General features: G+C 66.2%; 1 protein-coding gene across 2 annotated transcripts; it reads left to right on the forward strand.

Annotated features, from left to right (window-relative positions):
• The first annotated feature begins 2,409 nt into the window (after positions 1–2,409).
• On the forward strand, positions 2,410–18,013 carry ARID3A (AT-rich interaction domain 3A). Of its 2 annotated transcripts, XM_057377554.1 has the most exons (8): positions 2,410–3,298; positions 3,931–4,246; positions 15,117–15,189; positions 16,209–16,392; positions 16,600–16,847; positions 17,111–17,407; positions 17,492–17,581; positions 17,710–18,012. In XM_057377554.1, the coding sequence occupies exons 1-8, from the start codon at positions 2,901–2,903 to the stop codon at positions 17,907–17,909; spliced, it is 1,806 nt and encodes a 601-aa protein (XP_057233537.1). In that variant the 5' UTR covers positions 2,410–2,900; the 3' UTR covers positions 17,910–18,012. The 2 variants fall into 2 exon arrangements, with proteins under 2 accessions (XP_057233537.1, XP_057233536.1); XM_057377553.1 differs by having other exon boundaries at positions 17,111–17,581; positions 17,710–18,013.
• The last annotated feature ends 348 nt before the right edge of the window (positions 18,014–18,361 follow it).

The raw sequence follows: 18,361 nt of genomic DNA on the forward strand, positions 1-18,361 counted from the left end.
GCTATGCGGCTTCGCGGCGCACGGCCTGCACCGGGTAAGGGGAATAGCGCCGTCGCRCCGGCCCCGTAGATGGGATCGACACCACAGACCGGGACTCCCCGCCGCGGCCGGGACCGGGAGTCGGGGGCTGGGCGGGACCGCGACTGGGGCCGGGGACCGGAGCCCAGCACCGGCCGCCTCTCTGAGGTGGGCTGGGCCCTCCGCTGCCGGGCGGGAGCGCGGCGCCCCCTCCCCCCGCGGCCGGTTACCGGCCGCCTCGCCCCACGCGGGGCTGGGGTTCCTCCCCCGCGGCCGTTCCCGGCCTGGACTCTCCGTTCTCCCCGGGCGCTGCTGTCCGGGCCGGGCACAGCCCTGTGGCCCCGCCCTGTGGCCTCCCTCGGCCCGCGATCTCYCGAGGTCCGTACGGCGGAGGGGCCGGGCCGGGCCGACCCGGGCTCGCCTCTCCGTGTCGGGGGCTCCCGTTTCCCCCCGTTTGCGGGGCCCATCCGGGCTCTGCCTCCCCCGTGTCCGGTTCTTCCGAGGGCCGCCGGTGCCACGTGCGGCCGGGAGCGGGGCCGGGCTCAGTTTTGGGGCCGGGACTCCAGTCCTCTTGGGGGTCCCTCCCGCGGCGTCCCCAGCCCCGTCCGTCCCTGGGGACGGCACCCACCGGGGCCGGCCTCCCTGTCCTCCTCCTCCTCTTCCTCCCTCAGCCTCGGCGACACTCCCGGAGCCCTTCCCGGCAGTGCCGKGAGCCCTCCCGGGGGTGTCCGGCCGCGGCCAGCCCAACCGCGGTGTCGGTGGCACAAAGGCCCGTCCGTCACACCCCCGCCGCCTATTTTTAGCCGCTGTCGCTGCCGAGCACCTGCCCCGGGGACGCGGGTGACGCCGCCCCGAATCTCTCGCGGGACCCCCGTCACCGCCCCACGGCGGGGACACACCGGGCCCCGTGTCCCCGAGCGGYCGGAGGGACAAAGGGGCACGGCTCAAGGTCACCGTGGCCGCCGGGCCGGGGTGCTACGGGGCCCTGGCTGTGGCCTCAGCGCTCCGGCTTCCCCGCGGAGCGGTGGCAGCGTGGCCCCGGTGCTCGAGAAAGGCAGCTCCGCACCTTGTGCTGCTGGCACCGAGTCACTCGGRGGAGCCGCGGCCAGGCAGAGCCACCACGGCGGCGAGGAGCACGTGCCCGGGTCCGGTCTGGCTCCGGTTCGTTCGTGGATGGCGCAGGGGACGCGGTTCAGGTGCGGTGCCGGGGCAGGAGCGCGGCTGCTGCGGGGCGGGGAGTGTCCCTGCCCCGACCTCCCCTCCGTGCGGGCGAGACGGAGAGAGCCAGCGTAGAGGAGGAGAAACTGAGGCACGGGCAGTGCTGGCCCGCTTGTGCCGCGCCTGTGCCGGCTCCCGGTGGAGAGGCGGTGGCTGCTGAGGTGCCATGGTGGCGGCGATGTGTCCGTCCATAGCGCGAACCGGGCCGGGAGCGGATGCAGCCGCTGCCGCGGAGAGGCGTGGGGGAAGCGGCTCCCGCCCGATCGTCCGCGGCCCCGGCCCACACTGGCAGCAGGTTCCTCTTTCCAGAATGCGCGGGATCGTGGCGTTGCTGCTGGCCCCTCCGCGCTGCCGGCTGTCCTGGCCCCGTGGCCCCCGGGTCCGTCCCCACGAGGGTCCTGGGGTGTGTGTGCTGCCCCAGCCCCCGGGCAGCTCAAACAGGGTTTGCCCGTACACGGCACGACCGCGGTGCTGCGGTGAGCTCCCTCTGTGCCCTCGGCACAGGCGAGGTCACACCGGAGCACTGGCCGGCCGTGAGGCCACTGCTGGCCACACCGGGGCTTGGGGGGGCTCAGACCAGGTTGTGAGGGTTCCGCAGGGCCCAGCTGTAGTGTGCTGATCTCTCCGGTGTTTTCCAGCGGGGCAAAGCAGAGACGTGCTCCTCACAGCCCCACATTGCCTCGGAGGGCCCTCAGCCCCCAGGGGAGGGGAGCAGGGGGGCTCTGGAGGTGGTTGGCAGAGCCTGTTTGCCAGGGTTTCAAGGCTCTGCCTTGCCCATCCTGTGGGATCTGCCCCGGGGTGCTTTGGGGCCCCAACACTGTGCGGTGCAAACCCCAGCGCTGCCCACGCCCAGTGCCATCGCGATGGGCCCAGTGCTTCCCATGCAGGGTGTCCGTGGTGGGGACGTGCCTTGTCCCTTCAGGGGGACTCGGTGGGCGTCTCTCCCCGGGGCCTGTTATCTGCCGGTGCGGGTCCACCGGTATCCGCTGCCTGCAGGGCCGGGCAGGGCTATCGGGTCCGGCAGGCCCCTTCCCCCTCCAGCAGCAGGCCCGGCCGCCCTATCTCATTAGCTCGAGATTAATGAGGCTCCTGCGCTGTCTTTAACTCCTTCCTGCTCGCCAGCTCCTGCCCACAGCTCCGCTGACCCTCTGCTCTACTTSTCCCACAGGTTTGCACCAACGCCTGCCGGACACYGACCCGGCTGAGGATTAGGGACACYGGCCGTGAGAGGGGGGACCCTGAGGCTGCTGTTCTCAGAAAGTGCGAGATCTGCAAGGGAAGGGCTGATGTGCCGTGCTGCAGCTGCTGCCTGCTGAGCCTGACGAGGAGTTCGGAGCCCGCCTGGGATACTCCCCCGGACAACAGCAGCACCCCAATCCTCACAAGCAGCCCTCACGCAAAGGAGACATTGGTCCAAGGCTGAGAGCGCTCAAGGGGCACATCCCGCTCTCCTGACCCGGTGTCGATTCCTGCCCTGACACCCCGACGGCGCTGCCCTCACCGCCCCGGCAGCCCCCTCCAGGGCTGCCTCCCCCGGCACTGCCCAGCTTTGGCCGCCAGCCCCGCTGGAGCGCGGCAGCCTGCCGGGCGCTGCCCCCCGGGCGCTGCCCCCCGGGTGCATCGCCCCCCGCCCCCCCGGGGACCCCCCGCCCGCCGGCAGAGCCATGAAGCTGCAGGCGGTGATGGAGAACCTGCAGCGGCAGCAGCGCGCACGGCTGCAGCAGGCGCTGGAAGCGCGGCAGCACGAGCAGCAGCWGCAGCAGCCGCCGCGTTCCACGTCCCCCCCGGGGCAGCCCCCTGCCAGCACCCGGGGCCGTGGGCAGGATCCGGCCCCGGCGCCCTCGGAGGAGGGAGCAGAGCCYGAGAGCGCGCACATCCAGCGGGCACAGATGGCCGCCCTGGCTGCCATGCGGGCGGCTGCTGCCGGCCTCAGCCACTCGCCCAGCCCGGGGCTGTCTGATGAGAGCCAGGCTTCCGAGGAGGAGGAAGAGGAGGAGCGCGGTGAAGAGGAGGAGGATGGCGGGTACCAGCAGGAGATGGGCTCCGAGGAGGAGGAGGACCTGTGAGTGTGCTGGGATAGTTGTCCTGAGTTCAGGGAAGGGGAAGGGACGTGGCACAGTGTTGGTGGGTTTGGGCACAGCATGCTGGGGAGCCTGTGGGGGTCCTGGGGAGCCTGTGGGGGTCCTGGGGAGCCTGTGGGGGTCCTGGGGAGCCTGTGGGGAACCTGGGGAGCCTGTGGGGAACCTGGGGAGCCTGTGGGGGTCCTGGGGATCCTACGGCTCAGGGCAGGTTGTGGATTAGAGCCATAAGGATATCCTGGAGCAGGAGCTGCTGAGAGCAGCGGCTCAGCTCTGAGGCTGTGATTCCTCGTGCTGGGCTGGCACRACATCTCATCTCTGCCCAGCAGCCGCGTGGGGCTGTGACAGAGGATGCCGGGGTGGCGTTAAATTATGCAGGACCCTCGGCTGCCTCCAGCGTGCGTCCTCCCAGGGCAGGGCCGGGCCAGGAACCATCTGGCAGAGCTCCATGACAGAGCTGCTCCTGGGATGCCAGGGGCTGGCTGTGCCCCATGGAGCTGCCCACACCGATGGGCTGCACCAGGGCTCTGCTGTGTGCTGGGTGGGTGGGATGGAGAGAGAGGTGAGCCTCGGGAACCAGTGTGGGACCAAACCTCTCCTCTCTCCCTGCTTCCAGGAAGGGCAAATGGGATGAAGATGACTTTGAAGAGGACCTGGGTGAGGAGGAAGAGGAAGAAGAGGAGGAGGAGGAAGAGGAAGACTATGAGGAAGATGAAGACATGGGAGAGGAAGGGCTCAGCTCAGCAGAGGCGGTGCGGGCGGGTGCGGGATCCCTGCTGCTCCGCAAGCCCCCAGCGCCCCAGCACTACCGGGGGGAGCCGCCACGGCTGCCGGGGGGACAGGAACGGCTGCCCCCCAGCCTGGGCCACGCACAGCCCCCTCCACCAGCACCCGACCACGGCGACTGGACCTACGAGGAGCAGTTCAAGCAGGTATGTGCCCGCCGAGACGCGCGTGTCCCTGCCGTGCCGTCCCCCTCCCCGCTCCTGCGCATCCGCGTGTCCTCGCGAGCGTGCGGGAGCTGCCTCCGGCAGTGCCGCCTCCGGCAGCGTTCTCCTTGGATCCAGCTGCTGTTGTCATTAGGAATGCGTGGGATTTCTCCAGGGTTTTAGTGCTGGGCTCAGTCTCACCCCCTCCCTTTTTGGGGGGCTCACAGTGGATCCTGTGTCCGGGTTGTTCCAGCACAGGCAGGCTTGCTGCAGGGACCTGCGAGGATTCTTGCTGAATATTACAAAAAAATCGCCCCAAACTTGCAAATCTGATGGGACTCTTGGTTTTCCTYTTCTCCACCCTCCCCAAGCCATTTTCCATGGGGAGCTGGTTGTCTCCCATCATTGTCACCACAGAGGTGATGCCCAACAGAACAACTCTGGCCCTACAGWTGCTTGATGGGGGGCAGAGCTGCCCCCCTGCCATTGCCAAAATGCCATTAAAGAGTGAAACYGGGGAGAAAGCACCCTGCTGCCCCCTTCATTGCCTTCCCCAGGCAACGAGGCCGGCATGTTCCCACTCTTCCCGGCGCCAGAGCTGGCTGTGCTCTGCTCTGGCTAATAGAAGAAAATGTGCTGGAGCCGGGGCTCCCCGGGGGCCGCCCGGCACCTTTGATGTGTGTTTAAATACATTGGAGTTTGGGGCGGGGGGAAGGGGCAGGACCAGCAGCAGCAGATGGGACCCAGATGGAGCAGCCAGGGCACGGTGGCCTTTCAGGAGGGATGCGATCACCCCTGCCCCTTCGCTTTCGGGAGGTTGTTGCATCCCTTCCGAAACGAGGGGATGTGAGCAGGGTCAGAACAGGGCTGGCAGAGGAGAGTGTGACTGTGCTCCTGGTGCTGCCCAGCTGTGGGGATGGTTCTGCCCAGCTGTGGGGATGGTGTTATGGTTCCGCCCAGCTGTGGGGATGGTGGGATGCTCCTACCCAACTCTGGGATGCTCCTTCCCCGCACATCCCTCGTGCCGCTACAACCACGCCGCCTTCTCTTCTTGTGGTTTCTCTCTCTTTTGCTTCCTGCCGCCGGGGAGCGAGGGGCCAGCGCCGTGAGCTCAGAGCTGTGAAAAGCCTTTTTGATACCRCAGCTGTGATCTTCCTGTTTATTAGCGTGTCAGTGCCGCGGACCAGGCCATAGCCTCTGCCACAGCACTTGGGGACACCAGCACATCCCCTCCCCTTCAAGCACAACGGGCTGAGTCCTCTCCCTCCACGTGGCTCTTCCCGGGGTCGGTGGGAAGAGCCTGGCACGGTGGTGAATGGTGGAGGCAGCCGGAGGGGGTTGGAAAGCCTCCGTGGGCGGAGGAGCGGAGGCGCAGAGGCGACGCGCCGGGCCCCGGAGAGGCTTTCCCCGGCACGTCAGCCCGCGCAACCGCGCTTGGATCGCGGCCGCTGGACCGGGGCCAGGGGGTTGCTGGCGCAGCCGGTGCTGGCCGGGAGCTCCTCCTGGCCGGCCTCCAGCGCGTGCCGCCGGGCTCCATCCCAGCCCAGCTGGCGCGGCCTGGGAAGGAGCAGCAGGAATGTAAACAGCGAGGGCAGCGCGGGGCAGGGGATGCCGTACCCCCATCCCCGCTCCTCGCTGGGGTGGAGGCRCCTTAGGGGGAGCCCCGGGCTGGGTGAACCACTGGGGATGTGGGGCTGTGCCAGTGGTGTGCCTGCCTGCTCCGTGAGCAACAGGCTCTTTCAGGGTTCCTCTTTTCTTTACCAAGGAGCTCCTCCACAGCAGCAGCACCTCTGCTCTCCCACTAGCCCTGGTGCTTCTCCAGCTGTCCCCAAAACCACCATTTGAGTTCAGTTCTGGTCGTGCTGGTGCTGGTGCCCCTGGCATCCTTGTCCTGTGGGTCTGCATGCTCAAGGGCACCGTTCTCACCGGGCAGTGCCGCCGTCCAAGCCCCAGTGTCCATCTCCACGCCCAAACCCCGGCAGCCGGGAGCTGCCTCTGTCCTCCACCGCCAGGTTTTATTGACCCATCTGGGACGGATTCCTGTGAACTGGTGCTCGGCTGAGCCGTGGGGGGCCGGAGGGAGGAGGAGGGGGCCCGGTTCAAGGGAGGAGGAAGGGGAGGGCGTGAGGAAGAGTTATGGAGGTGAGGGAGGTTAGGGAGCCGGCGCGTGGCACCTCCCCGTCCCCGGGGACGGCTACTGCGCAGGCAGAGGTCAGCTCGGCCTGACCCGGGCGCTGCCGGCGCGGGCAGCAGAACAAAGGAGCCCCAAACGCGGCGGGGACTCGGGGGCAGTGGCTGCCGAGGGCATCGTGGCTCCTCGGGGGAAAAAGGGGCATTTTTGGGGTGAGAGGAGGCTCCCCGTGGAAAACGGCTGAAAATCCAATGAGCTCCTGCCACTGGCAAGCGGCTGCTGGGGATAAAACTGCTCTGAGTTCTGCACCCTGGCATTGTAGGGGCTCTGCTGCTGCTGCTCCTCTGACCTTTCTGTTTCATTACTGCTCTTACTGCACCCCACAAATTGCAGGAATGGGAGCCCCTGGTGCGGTGGCAGCCCTGGAGCTGGAGTTTCCGGCCTCTCTGCCCCTTTTGGAGTTTCCTGTCCTGCCGGTGCTCCCTTGGGCACGGGCACCCTGCATTCTGGTACCCCCTCCCACATTGTGGGAGCTCAAGGAATCCATCTCCCTGTGCTCACTCAGCTGCAGCAATCACYGGGYTCYCTTTGGGGTTCTCCATTTTGGGTGYTYCCTTTTTGGGGTGTTCCATTCTGGCTGCCTTAGGCTGATGTTTTAACCCCCCATTTCTGCTTTAGGAAGACTTTTAAAGAAGTCATTGTGGTGTCGGGATGAGGCTGTGCCAGCCAGGACGGTTCTGGGGCGTGCTGGTGCTTTAGTGGGGCAAGAGGTTTCTCGTCTTGGGGACATCTGAGCCGTGCCAGTGGCACACAGGCACAAAAACCTCAGCCCTTATCTCGCGTGGCGCAGTGCACCCCGAGATACGGCGTTTCAAAGTGCAATGATGGGGGAAAAATAAACCGAAAGCAACTCTGCGACCTCGGCAGGGCTGCGGGGGTGGGTGAAACCGGACCTCCCTCCCCCGGCCCCGGACCAGCCCCACGCACATGGCTGGTGGAGCTGGGATTTTCCAGGAGGAGCAGAGAGCTCGGATCTCCTCTGAATCCCCAGGAGCTGTTTAAGGCGTGGGGGATCCCCTCTGAACCCCTTTCTCCCGTGGATTATTCTCCTTTTCAAAGCCCAAAGCCAGCTGGGGGCGTGGGGCCGGAGCGGGGGCCCTGTGGCCTCTTAACGAGGGCGGGAGGGTCCATTTACTTTCTTTAAAATATTGATTAGAGCTTTATTGCATTAGCCAGCCGAGCGGATGAGCCGCCCCCGGGGAGGRCGAGGGGGCCCCTGTGCAGGGAAGGGGGACCCGAGTGTCATCACACGGCTGCCCGGGGGCCACCACCCCCTCCCGAGGCAGTTTGGCTTCCCGATAACGGGGAGTGCCCTGGGGCCCCCTCTTGGGTGCTGCTGTGCCGGGGAGGTGATTGCAGTGCCTGGCTGGGCCAGCAGCAGATAACTCAAGCAAAAAAAGGGGACCTGGAGCAGGACAGAGCTGTGGGGGCACTGGGGGAGTCGCTGGTGGACCCCCTCCCCGGGAAAAGGAGCTGTGCCTGCCCCCCACCCCATGCTGTTGTYGCCCCACAGCACTGCCCGGCTTGCYGAGGGGTGCTCCCAGCYGGGGAWCCRGCACGGTAATTGGCTCATAGTGCTCAGGGAGCATTCCCGGGGCTGTAATCCCACCAGATCCCTGGCCAGAGGTCAGGGACTTCTCGGCGAGAGCGGCTTAACCGCCGAGTGCCTCCCCCAGCCAGACGCCTGGGTGCTCACAGGTGCTGGTTCCAGCGTCCAGGCACCCTGTGAAGCCATTCTTTCCCCAAAAAAACTGGAATAATTAATGAGGTGGGGGACAGGGACATGTCCTTCCTGCCGCAAGGGTCCAGCCAGTGCCTTCATTGGGCTGGACCATGCCCCTGACACCCCTTGTCTCCCCAGCCTGGGCATCACCTGTTTGTGTCCCCCCAAAACCCCATTTCCCCCATGCCYTGAMCCCCCCAAAACCCCATTTCCCCCTCCCCAAAGCCCCATTCCCTCCAAGCCCCAGCCCCCCAGGCTGACTCAAGGGCTGCGGAGGTGGCGGCCGCCTCCCCCCCTTCTCGGCACAGCTGAACTAACAGGGATGAGGGTTTATTTAAAAGGGAAAAAAAAGGGAAAGAGCGGCGCAGGGAGCGGGGCCTTTGTCAGCAGAGCCCCCCGCCCCCGCAGCGGCGTTGGGCAAGGGCAGCGTTGCTCCATCGCCCTATTTCTGGCCCAAACCGCAGGAGAAATGGCAGCTGGTCCCAGAGCCCAGCCGGACGTGCTGCARTCGGGGGCCAGGGCGGGGGGTGGTTTGGGGCAAAGGGGGCACCCTGCTCTGAGCCCCTGGGGCATCCAGACCTGGGGGCTCAGGGGGCAGCTCCTGGCTCAGCTCCTGACCCGCTCTCTGACCCTTCCTATCGGTCACTTAATCTGCCTGTGCCTGGGTTCCCGCTCTGGCTGGAGCTCGGGATAATCCACCCCACGCTGCTGGAGGCCAGGGCTCACCCCTGAGGAGGGTCCCCTGCTCCCCACGCGTCCCATGGTGACAGTGTGTCACTCGTGTGGCACCAGTCCTTTGTGAAAAAGCTTCCCTGACCCCCCACAGCAGAGCCCCAGCTCGGGGTCTCACCCTGGTGCAGATGGCAATGGGAGCCACCCAGGCAGATACCAGCCCTAAAGGCCTTCACCTCCTGCCTCAGTTTCCCCACCTGCYTACATCCASTGTGGARCCTCCAGCTTGGGCACCATTGCCTGATTTTTGAGATTCCACCACCTGGGACCTGCTGTCTCATGCTGCCACCTGCTCAGGTGCCTCRGTGTCACTCAGGTGCCACAACAGTGCCCACCACCCCCCTTTTCCCCTCGGTGCGAGGAAGCAGTGAGGTTTCAGCGGTGCTGGAGCGGCTCAGCGGTGATGGTTCCTGGGGCTGACAGCCCACAGCTGGCTCCTGTCAACCCCATCTGYGGCTGCTGGACCCCTTCCAGCTCCTCCAGCAGCTCTGCGGTGGAGTTCCCAGGGGTTCCTTGCACCCGTGGGACCCCTGGGACCCCCGGCGCGCTGCGGACAGAGGGCAGAGGTGCAGGACCTCGCATTTCAGGAACAGATTTGCAATTAGCCAAATCCCAGCGGGCGGTGGAAGCCCCGGTGACTCATCTGCCGGGGCTTACCGCGATCCCCTTCTAAGACGATCATTTACATATGGTGGAATTTAAACCCCCGTCTTGGCTTCCAGGCCTCGCTGCTGCCATCGTTCCCCGCTGCCACYGCACCCAGGTCAGGTCCCAAATCGGGGTTTTGGCCTTCCAGCCCTCAGAGGGTTCACTCTGAAAAGCTTGGGAGTCACACAGGAGGGAGAGCCCAAGTTGGGGGCTCACCAGGTGCCCCAAGAGTTTGAGCTGGCTGCTCTGGCCACATTTGCCCAGCTTTGCACTCCATGGTTCAGGCTCAGCTGCCTCCCCTGGGTCTGCCYGGTGGCTGGAGCTGTGCTGGCCTGGTGTCCCTCCTCGGACGAGCTTTCCCAACAGCGCCTGACTGCRCTGGATTAATATTTGTACAAGGTCCGGTGCGATAGCGAGCATGTGTCAAGGGCATGCACCAGCACGCACATGGCAAGGGCTGGCTCCTGTCCAGCCAGAGGCTTGGCCTGGCCTGGGGAACAGCCCTGACACCCCAGTTTTCTCCCCTTGGTGACCCCTCAGCCGCCCGTGCCGCACATCCGCGTTCAGACACGGAACCGGTTTTGATTCCAGCCGGAGCCTGGCGCGCTGCCACTCGGCAGCAAACTGCCATTGGGAACGCCACGGCAGCGGGAATCGCTTCCTCCTCCTCCTCCTCGGCGGGAAGGGAGCAAACAGCAGCGGCACGGCCATCCCGGGAGCTGGTGACACTCGGGCCAGCCGCGGGGACACGGATCCTGGGAGCTGCCGGCTGGCTGGGCACGGCGGCCCGTGCTGTGCCGTGCCGGGGAGGGCGGCCGACAGCGCAGGGACAATGGGGGGTCAGCGAGGTTAAACGGTGACTAATTCGCCCATTCAGCGTCCCCTCCGCCGCTCGGGGACACCCGCCGTGCCGTGACACCCGCTGCCGTGCCGCCACACCGCCCGCGTACCCCCGGGGTCACTGGCGTGGCTCCTCGCCCCGATCTGTGCGGGGAGGAAGGAGGTGGGCACCGGGTGATGCCCGGGTGGTCTCGGGGGCCCCCAGGCTTCCCGATGGGTTTGTCACCAAGCCACGGGAGCACCGATGGATCCTTCGCCCACCACGTTCCCCAGCCCGGCGAGGAGGCGCTGGTGCAAAGCGGCACCTGTAGTGGGGCCGTGTCCCCCCCTGGAGGGGACAATTCTGGGAACYGGCGTGAACAATGGCGCCGACGGGAAGCTCCTGGGCCCCCTCCCCAGCTGCCCCCGCGGAAGCGGCCCCCCAGCCCAGCCCAGCCATGCTCYGGCGGCAGGAATCCCGCCGGGCCGGTCAGTGGAGTCACCGCCGGCCCTGGCCGTATGGGCGAGGCTCCGCCAGCACATCCCCCACCAGCAAGGTGTTGGGGGGATTTTGGGGAGGGGGCACGCACGTCCCTGCCCCCTGCAGCCCCTTCCCACGGGGGGCTCGCAGGGGATTAGGGTTGGGGGACAGCCAGGGGTGACCTGTACCTAAGTCAAGCGCTTTATCTGCGTAGGAATCTGCTCCGGGGCTGGACGCTCCCTTTGCCCTTCACCGGGAGGGATTGACCCCATGAAACCCTGCACCCCACGCTGGTGGGGGGCTGTTCCTGGAGAGGGGTGCGGYCTCGGGCACCCTTAGCCCTGAGTCAGCCATCGTTTTATGGGAAATCACGTCCCCAGCGCCTCCGAGGCGGGCCCCGGGGGCCCTCGCCGATCCTTCGTTCTGGTTTTTACAAATTACTTTCTTTTTCTGAATAAGTGCCCTCTCCGACCCCGCTGCGGGTCCCGGCGTGCCAGAGGCCGGGGGCTGCGCATGGGCCGGGAGTGGAACGGGAAATGCGCCATAAATGTGTTTATTCTTCGTTARAGAACTCGTTAGTGCGAGCGAGCGGGCTCTTCCCCAGCCCGGCGTGGCCCCTCGGCTGTCCGCGGGACAAAGGGATGCGTCCCCGGGGGCTGCCAGAGGAAGGAAGGAAAGAAAGAAAAAGAGAGAAGTAGCCCTCAGCCTGTCACCCCCCAGTCCTGCTACCTGCCACGATTCTCCCCGCCGCTGCCTGCGTTGTGTTTTTTCCTTAAACACAGGAATTTGGGGGAGTTTAGCCCCTGGAAGGTGGAGGTTGCCACCACCCCCCATCCCTGCTGCAGTGGCCCGTGGCTCGGTCTGTCCCCCCTCCCGGCTCACGTCACGGTGTGCACGTCCCAAACCGGTTTTGGAGAGAAGGAGGAAAACCGAGAGTGTTGCCACTTCCTGGCCATGGAAAAGAAACTTGAAAATTAATCCCCGAGGCCTGAAAACCCAGAACCGAGCGGGAGGGGGGGAAGGGGAGGTTTTTTTTTAACTCGGACGCGGGATGCGGGGACACGGACTCCGTGGGGAGGACAAGGGATTCCTGCCGAAGGGGAGATTGGCCTGGCAGCAGCGTGACCCCCAGCATTCCCGGAGCCTTGTGAAATGGAAGCTTCCCCTCCTGCCTGTAATTGTCCCCCTCGCCCCAGCTGGGGGGAGGTGGGACCCCCGGCACGAACCGCACCCGTGCCGAGGGCTCTCCCGCATTCCTGGCATTGCCAAGGGGCCGCCTCCCGCCCGCCCTTTGAAAGCCAGCGGGTTGGGATTTTCCTGTAATCTGGTTTGAAACATTAATCCGGTCATCCACACCAAACGCCGGGCCGGCATCCTGCCGGGGCGCTGGGCTGGGGTCAGGGCCACCCGCCCACCGCCTGCCTAATTCCTCCTCCACTTAATTATAGATCTGCTGGCAACGGCCATCTGGCTCCGTGTCCTCAGCCGGCCGGGGGCCGGGGCCGAGGGGGCTGCGCTGTGGCCAGGTGGGCCGGACACTGTGGCCAGAGCCAACTGTGCCACTGGTATCGAGCGTTCACCCTGGGGTGGGGAGCACTGGGAGCACTGGRTKCRTGGATTCAGATCRCCTCTAGCTCATGGGACTCTCAGAGAGGTGGGGGGCATCTCCAGCACCCCCTCAGCCAGGCTGGGGTGGCCATGCCACAGCATCCCCTGGCACTGGGGACCCCACAGTAAGAGGATATTGTTGCTGGGGCAGCTGCGTTATGGATTAAGCCGTTTCCACCTCCCTAATTACGAAACATAAATGTATTGACTCAGCGGCCCAGGGCGGCCATGCCCGCGGCACCTTTGCACCGAGCAGCGAGGCGCCGCGTGTCCCTGCAAGGAACCGGCTTTGAGCTGAGCAGAAACCAGGGTCGAGAGCAGGAAAGCACCGGGCGGGGATCAGCACAAAGCTCAGCACCTGCTGATTTCGGGGCAGCGGTGCCAGCAGCTGCCGGGCCTTGCCAAGCTCAGCTGCGCGCTGGGTTTTGCGCGCTGCCGAAACCGGAACGTTTCTGTTCCTCAATTTGCATTTTGAGCCCCGCTGTCACAGCTGTCCTGCGCCGCCGTTAGGGCTCACGGGGTGCCGGGCTGCTTTGCCGTTGGCTGTGGATGGCGTCAATGCAAGGAAATCCTGCGAGGGGAGTCACTCRTCTCTGTCCCCTTCCGTGTCCTGCCTGTGCCTGGGGGCGAGGGGGAGCAGGGGTGGTTAGGGAGGACAGGGCCAGCTCGGCAGATGCCACTCTGTCACACACCACGGTGCACACCAGGCATGTCCTGGCCATGGCTGGGCACGTCCTCACCTCACAGCGCTGCCGGACAAGCAGGTGCTCATTGCTGGCAGTTGGTTCTGCTGGCAGCGCTGCTAAACCAGGTTTTGGAGGGTCCCAAGGGGAGCCTCTTTCTGTGTTCTGGCGCTGCAGTGGTCAATGAGCAGCTGCYGAGTGCAGCGAAGCTGTCGAAGTCTCACCAGTAACCGCCAGCAGCGGTTTGTGCAACGTCCTTTGCCCGGCAGCTGTGGCAGAGGTGCCGGCAGGGCTGCGAGGTCACCGGGCAGGAACGGGGATCCCTCTGCCTGCCATCCCTGGGGACCCCCATGGCTTCATCCCAGCTGGGCAGGGGTGAGAGTGGCCGCAGCCAGCTGAGCTTGGCACGGGACCACCGGCGCTGGTGGGAGGACGGCRCACGGGGCAGCCGCCCGCTGCGGCCGCTAATCCCCCTGTCCCGGCTGGCCACGCTCTCCTCAGCTGACGGTTAATTTTCTTTCATCCTCTTAAACGYGTCCGTTCCCCTCGGGACTGAGCCCAGCCAGGCTGGCAGCCCCGAGGGTCGTGGCAGCGGATGAACCAGCGCTGCCTTTGGCCCCAGCCCAGGATGGCTCCGCACCCCGCAGGATCGGGCGCTGGGGAAGCCCTTTCTCTGCTCTGTGTGGCTTTTGGAGCCGCTCACGGAAACGGGGGAGGCTGGATTGGCGCCAGCCCAACATCCATCACCCGGCACAAGCAGCCRGCACAGCTCAGCCCCAAAAACCACRGCGGTGCTGCCGTGCCKTGGCTCGATCCCCCCRCACCACAGTYCCWCACCCGWCCCCTTGCTGGGGTGGCAGAGGGGCTTTGAGGGGGCTCAGCCGGCGGTGCCGGAGGCTCCTGCCCTTGCCCTGGGGGTGTGCTGCGGGCTGGTGGAGTCTGCCGAGTTTCCCAGGGGAACTGGGGGGATTTATGGCCCCGCTTATCAAGCGGCCCCATTGATCCCTYTGATCGGCGCCGGCAGGCGAGTCCGGCCCTGCGGGATCCGGATCCTCCCGGGGGCTGCAGGAGGAGGGGGCTCACGTTCCTCCCTTGCTCACAGCCGGGATGATGCCCACCCATCCACCTGCCCACGCTCCTGGTGCCACAGGAGTGAGTGGACACATCGGTGACCCACTGACCAGCAGCGGTGGCCCCGCAGTGCGTGCCTGGAGTATTATGGGGGGTATTTATAGGCCCCTCCCGGCCCCACTGGCAGTTGTTCAGTTGTTCACAGCCCCTGCTGCACCGCCCTTCCCRGGATGGGAGGGGGATTATCCACCGTCCTCCTGGCAGAAACAGCGCTGGCCTTTGGGAGAGGCGGCGTGGCGTGGTGCGGTGTGTGCCTCTGGCAGATCCCGCGCCATAAATCCCATAAATCAGGCAGGAATGTGCCGGGGTGGGGGGTCCCGGCTGGAGATGCCCCAGCAGAGCCGTGTTTTGAGCTGCAGCGTGTCAGAGCCTGGCCCAGCTCTGCCTGCCCTGGTGCAGGACATGTCCCTGCAGTGCCACAGCGCACGAGCTCGTGCCAAGGCACACCAGGCACGGGATGCCACCGCTGGCTCCTGGCCCTGGCTCTCTGTGGCACCCCAGGCACGGAGGAGGGACCGTGCTGAAGCGTTTCTGTGCTGAGCAGGCAGTGGGTGCTAAAAATAACCGGGATCAGCGTTCCCGGGAGGAGCCCGGGTTGGGCACAGTGTTGGCAGCCTGGGAGCTGCTCCAGCACCGGCATCCCGGAGCTGAGCTCTGACCGGGGCACAGGCACGGGTCAGCCCAAGCTGCAGGAACCCCAAAAAATCCCCCAGCCCTGCGCAGAGACACCCCTGAGCCATTTGTCCTGTAAAGGCCTCCAGCCACAGGGCTGCTGCAGTGGGTTCTGGGGGTCTCGGAGGTGGGGGGACACGTGGGTTGAGAGGGTTTCTGAGCATCTCTCTCCCCTTGCTGCGCAGCTGTACGAGCTGGATGGTGACCCTAGGAGGAAGGAGTTCCTGGATGACCTCTTCAGCTTCATGCAGAAGCGAGGTGAGCCCCCAGCTGTGTCCCCATCCACTGCGCCCACCCTGTGCCCACCCTACTCCACCCACACCCCGCCGGGGCCGGGGGCTCATTCCCTCACGCCCCTYGTTACTGCCCCGAGGTCAGGGCTCTGGCTGATCTGCTGGTTAATCTTTAACCCTTCAGCACAGCGGGGTCAAACCTGCTGGGCTGGATCCAGCCACTGCAGCCCCCCMTCACCCCCTTCCCCACACCCATCGCACCCAAACCTGCAGCCCCTCCCCACAGGGTCCCCCACCCCATGCAAAACCCCTGGCTGTGCCCCCTCTCTGCCCATCCCCTGGGTTATTGCAGGGGGCAAAGCCCCTCGCTGCCCCTCACTCTGCCKGGGCAGAGGCCACAGTGGGGGGACCGGGGGTGGGAAGGGCCRAAATCCAAGCGAGCTCCTGCTGGAAGGTCTGGTTCCTGCGTGGAAAACAGCGCGGGAAGTGCTGACACAGGGCTGGCTCCGGCTCTTTGTCAGACGGCACTGGGAATGCACGTGTGCCTGAGCGGGGGGGCTGGGGCTGCAGGCTGGGTCCCCCTGGATGTGTCCCCTGCGTCCCTCCACCCTGGGGTCACCCCATCTGTATCCCCTGGGATCCCCCAGAGCTCTCTCACCCCAGGACTGGGAAGGCAGAGACCCCCAGGAGGGAGAAGGTGCTGCCAGCCCCCTCCCCACGCTGTAGGGGCGAACCCCTCGGCTCACGGGAGACCCTCAGAGCCGCCCCCGTTATAAATAACTCGAGTTGTCGGGTGCCGGCTCAGCCCGAGGAACCGGCTCGGCCACGACAGGGCTGTGGCTGGCTGGAAACTGCGAGTTTCTGTTTCCTTTGTTCCGGGCTGATCTCWGCGGGAGGGCCTGGGGGGAAAAAGTGGAAGGGGAGGGAGGAGCAGGAGCCCCCCCAGCCCTTCCACTGCCCCGTAGGGGTCTCAGCAGCTGCACCCCAAACTTTGGGTAAGAAAGCAGCAGCCCAGAGCCGCTCTCTCCTCCCGCTGCTCCCCAGGGACCCCCGTGAACCGGATCCCCATCATGGCCAAGCAGGTGCTGGACCTGTACATGCTGTACACGCTGGTGACCGAGAAGGGGGGTCTGGTGGAGGTCATCAACAAGAAGCTGTGGCGGGAGATCACCAAGGGGCTGAGCTTGCCCACCTCCATCACCAGCGCGGCCTTCACCCTGCGCACCCAGTGAGCGGGGGGCTGGGAGGGGAGGGGAGGGGAGGGGAGGGCAGCGGGGTGAGCCCTTTGGGGTCGGGGGTGAGCCCTTTGGGGTCGGGGGACGGGCACTCAGCACAGCCCTGTGTGGGATCAGTGGGGAGGGATGGAAGGATGGGGTGGCACACAGGACCGCTGCGTCACCGTCACCATCCCCACCCGCGTCCCGTCCGGCTGCAGGTACATGAAATACCTGTACCCCTACGAGTGTGAGAAGCGTGGGCTGAGCAACCCCAACGAGCTGCAGGCGGCCATCGACAGCAACCGGCGGGAGGGCCGGCGGCAGGGCTTTGGTGGCTCCCTCTTTGCCTACTCGCCCGGTGGCACCCACGGCCTCCTGTCCTCGCCCAAGCTGCCAGTGCCAGCGCTGGGGCTGGCATCTGCCACCAACGGCGGGGCCATCGCACCGGGACAGAAGATCAAGAAAGGTAAAAGCTGCTGCGGGGTCTGGCTGCTCCAGGGTTTGGCTACAAGCTGAGCCCRCTCCCAACACCGGGAATAAGGGGCAGAGCTGGGGGAAGTGGGCAAGGGGGGTCGGGTGCTCCTCTCCCTCCTTGGGCTCACACTGGGGATTGCATTCACCCATCACATTTAGAGGTGCCGGCAGCCCATGGCACAGCTGGGGACACACTGGGGTGGTGGCACCCRCCTACCCCTGTGCTCCCACCCCTGACATTCACTCCCCCTTCAGAGGAGGACTCTCCCATCCCCATCTCCATGCCCAGCCGGCTCCCGGTGTCGCTGGCCGGGCACCCCGTGGTGGCCGCTCAGGCGGCCGCGGTGCAGGTGGCAGCAGCCGCCCAGGCTGCGGCKCTGGAGCAGCTGCGGGAGAAGCTGGAGTCGGGCGAGCCCCCGGAGAAGAAGCTGGCGCTGGTGACGGACGAGCAGCAGCGGCTGATGCAGCGGGCGCTGCAGCAGAACCTCCTGGCCATGACGGCCCAGCTGCCCATGAGCATCCGCATCAACAGCCAGGGCACGCGCTCGCCAGGTCAGTGCCGGCCCCGGCCCCGGTTGCCCGCCCCGGCCGAGCCCCCAGCCCCGGTGGGTTCCGTAACGCGGCTCTCCCCGGCAGAGAACCGCGCAGACGCCGCCGCCGCCGCCAGCAGCAACGGCACCAACAGCATCAGCATGTCCGTGGAGATCAACGGCATCGTCTACACAGGTGAGGGGCTCCCCCRGACCCCTCTGCCACGGGGTGGGGGATGCCCCAGGCCATGTTCCCACTGCCCTTCACCCCGTTCCCTGGTGTGACCATTGCACCCCCGGCTCAGCCCCCTGCTCTCTCCCCAGGTGTGCTGTTTGCCCAGACGCCCGGCCCTTCCTCCTCCTCTTCCTCCTCATCCTCCTCCGCCTACAGCAAAGGCACCAGCGGCCGGAGCAGCGGCAGCAGCGGGGTGGGCAGYGGCTCTGGCAGCGCTGGGAACGTGCCCCCCGCCCCGGCCGGCCTGGCTGTGCCCCCCAGCTCTACCTCCAACAGCGCTTCGCCTTAACGCCCCGGAGCCTCAGGCCCCGCAGCGCCGGCGGCCGTGGGGGGACGGGGTCACTCCGGGGGTCACTCTGGGGGTCTCACCGGGGTCACTCTGGGGGTCTCACTGGGGTCACTCCAGGGGTCACTCTGGGGGTCTCACCGGGGTCACTCTGGGGGTCTCACTGGGGTCACTCCGGGGGTCACTCTGGGGGTCTCACCAGGGTCACTCCAGGGGTCACTCTGGGGGTCTCACCGGGGTCACTCCGGGGGTCTCACTGGGGTCACTCTGGGGGTCTCACTGGAGTCACTCCGGGGGTCTCATCGGGGTCACTCCGGGGGTGACTCTGGGGGTCACTCCGGGGGTCTCACCGGGGTCACTCCGGGAGTCTCACTGGGGGTCTTGCCAGGGTCTCTCTGGGGTCTCATCAGGATTTCACCGGGATCTCGCTGGGGTCTTGCCCGAGATCTTGCCAG

The sequence above is a fragment of the Malurus melanocephalus genome, unplaced genomic scaffold (assembly GCF_030028575.1).
Source record: "Malurus melanocephalus ecotype Western Australia unplaced genomic scaffold, MMel_1.1 scaffold_318, whole genome shotgun sequence".
Classification (NCBI taxonomy): Eukaryota; Metazoa; Chordata; class Aves; order Passeriformes; family Maluridae; genus Malurus; species Malurus melanocephalus.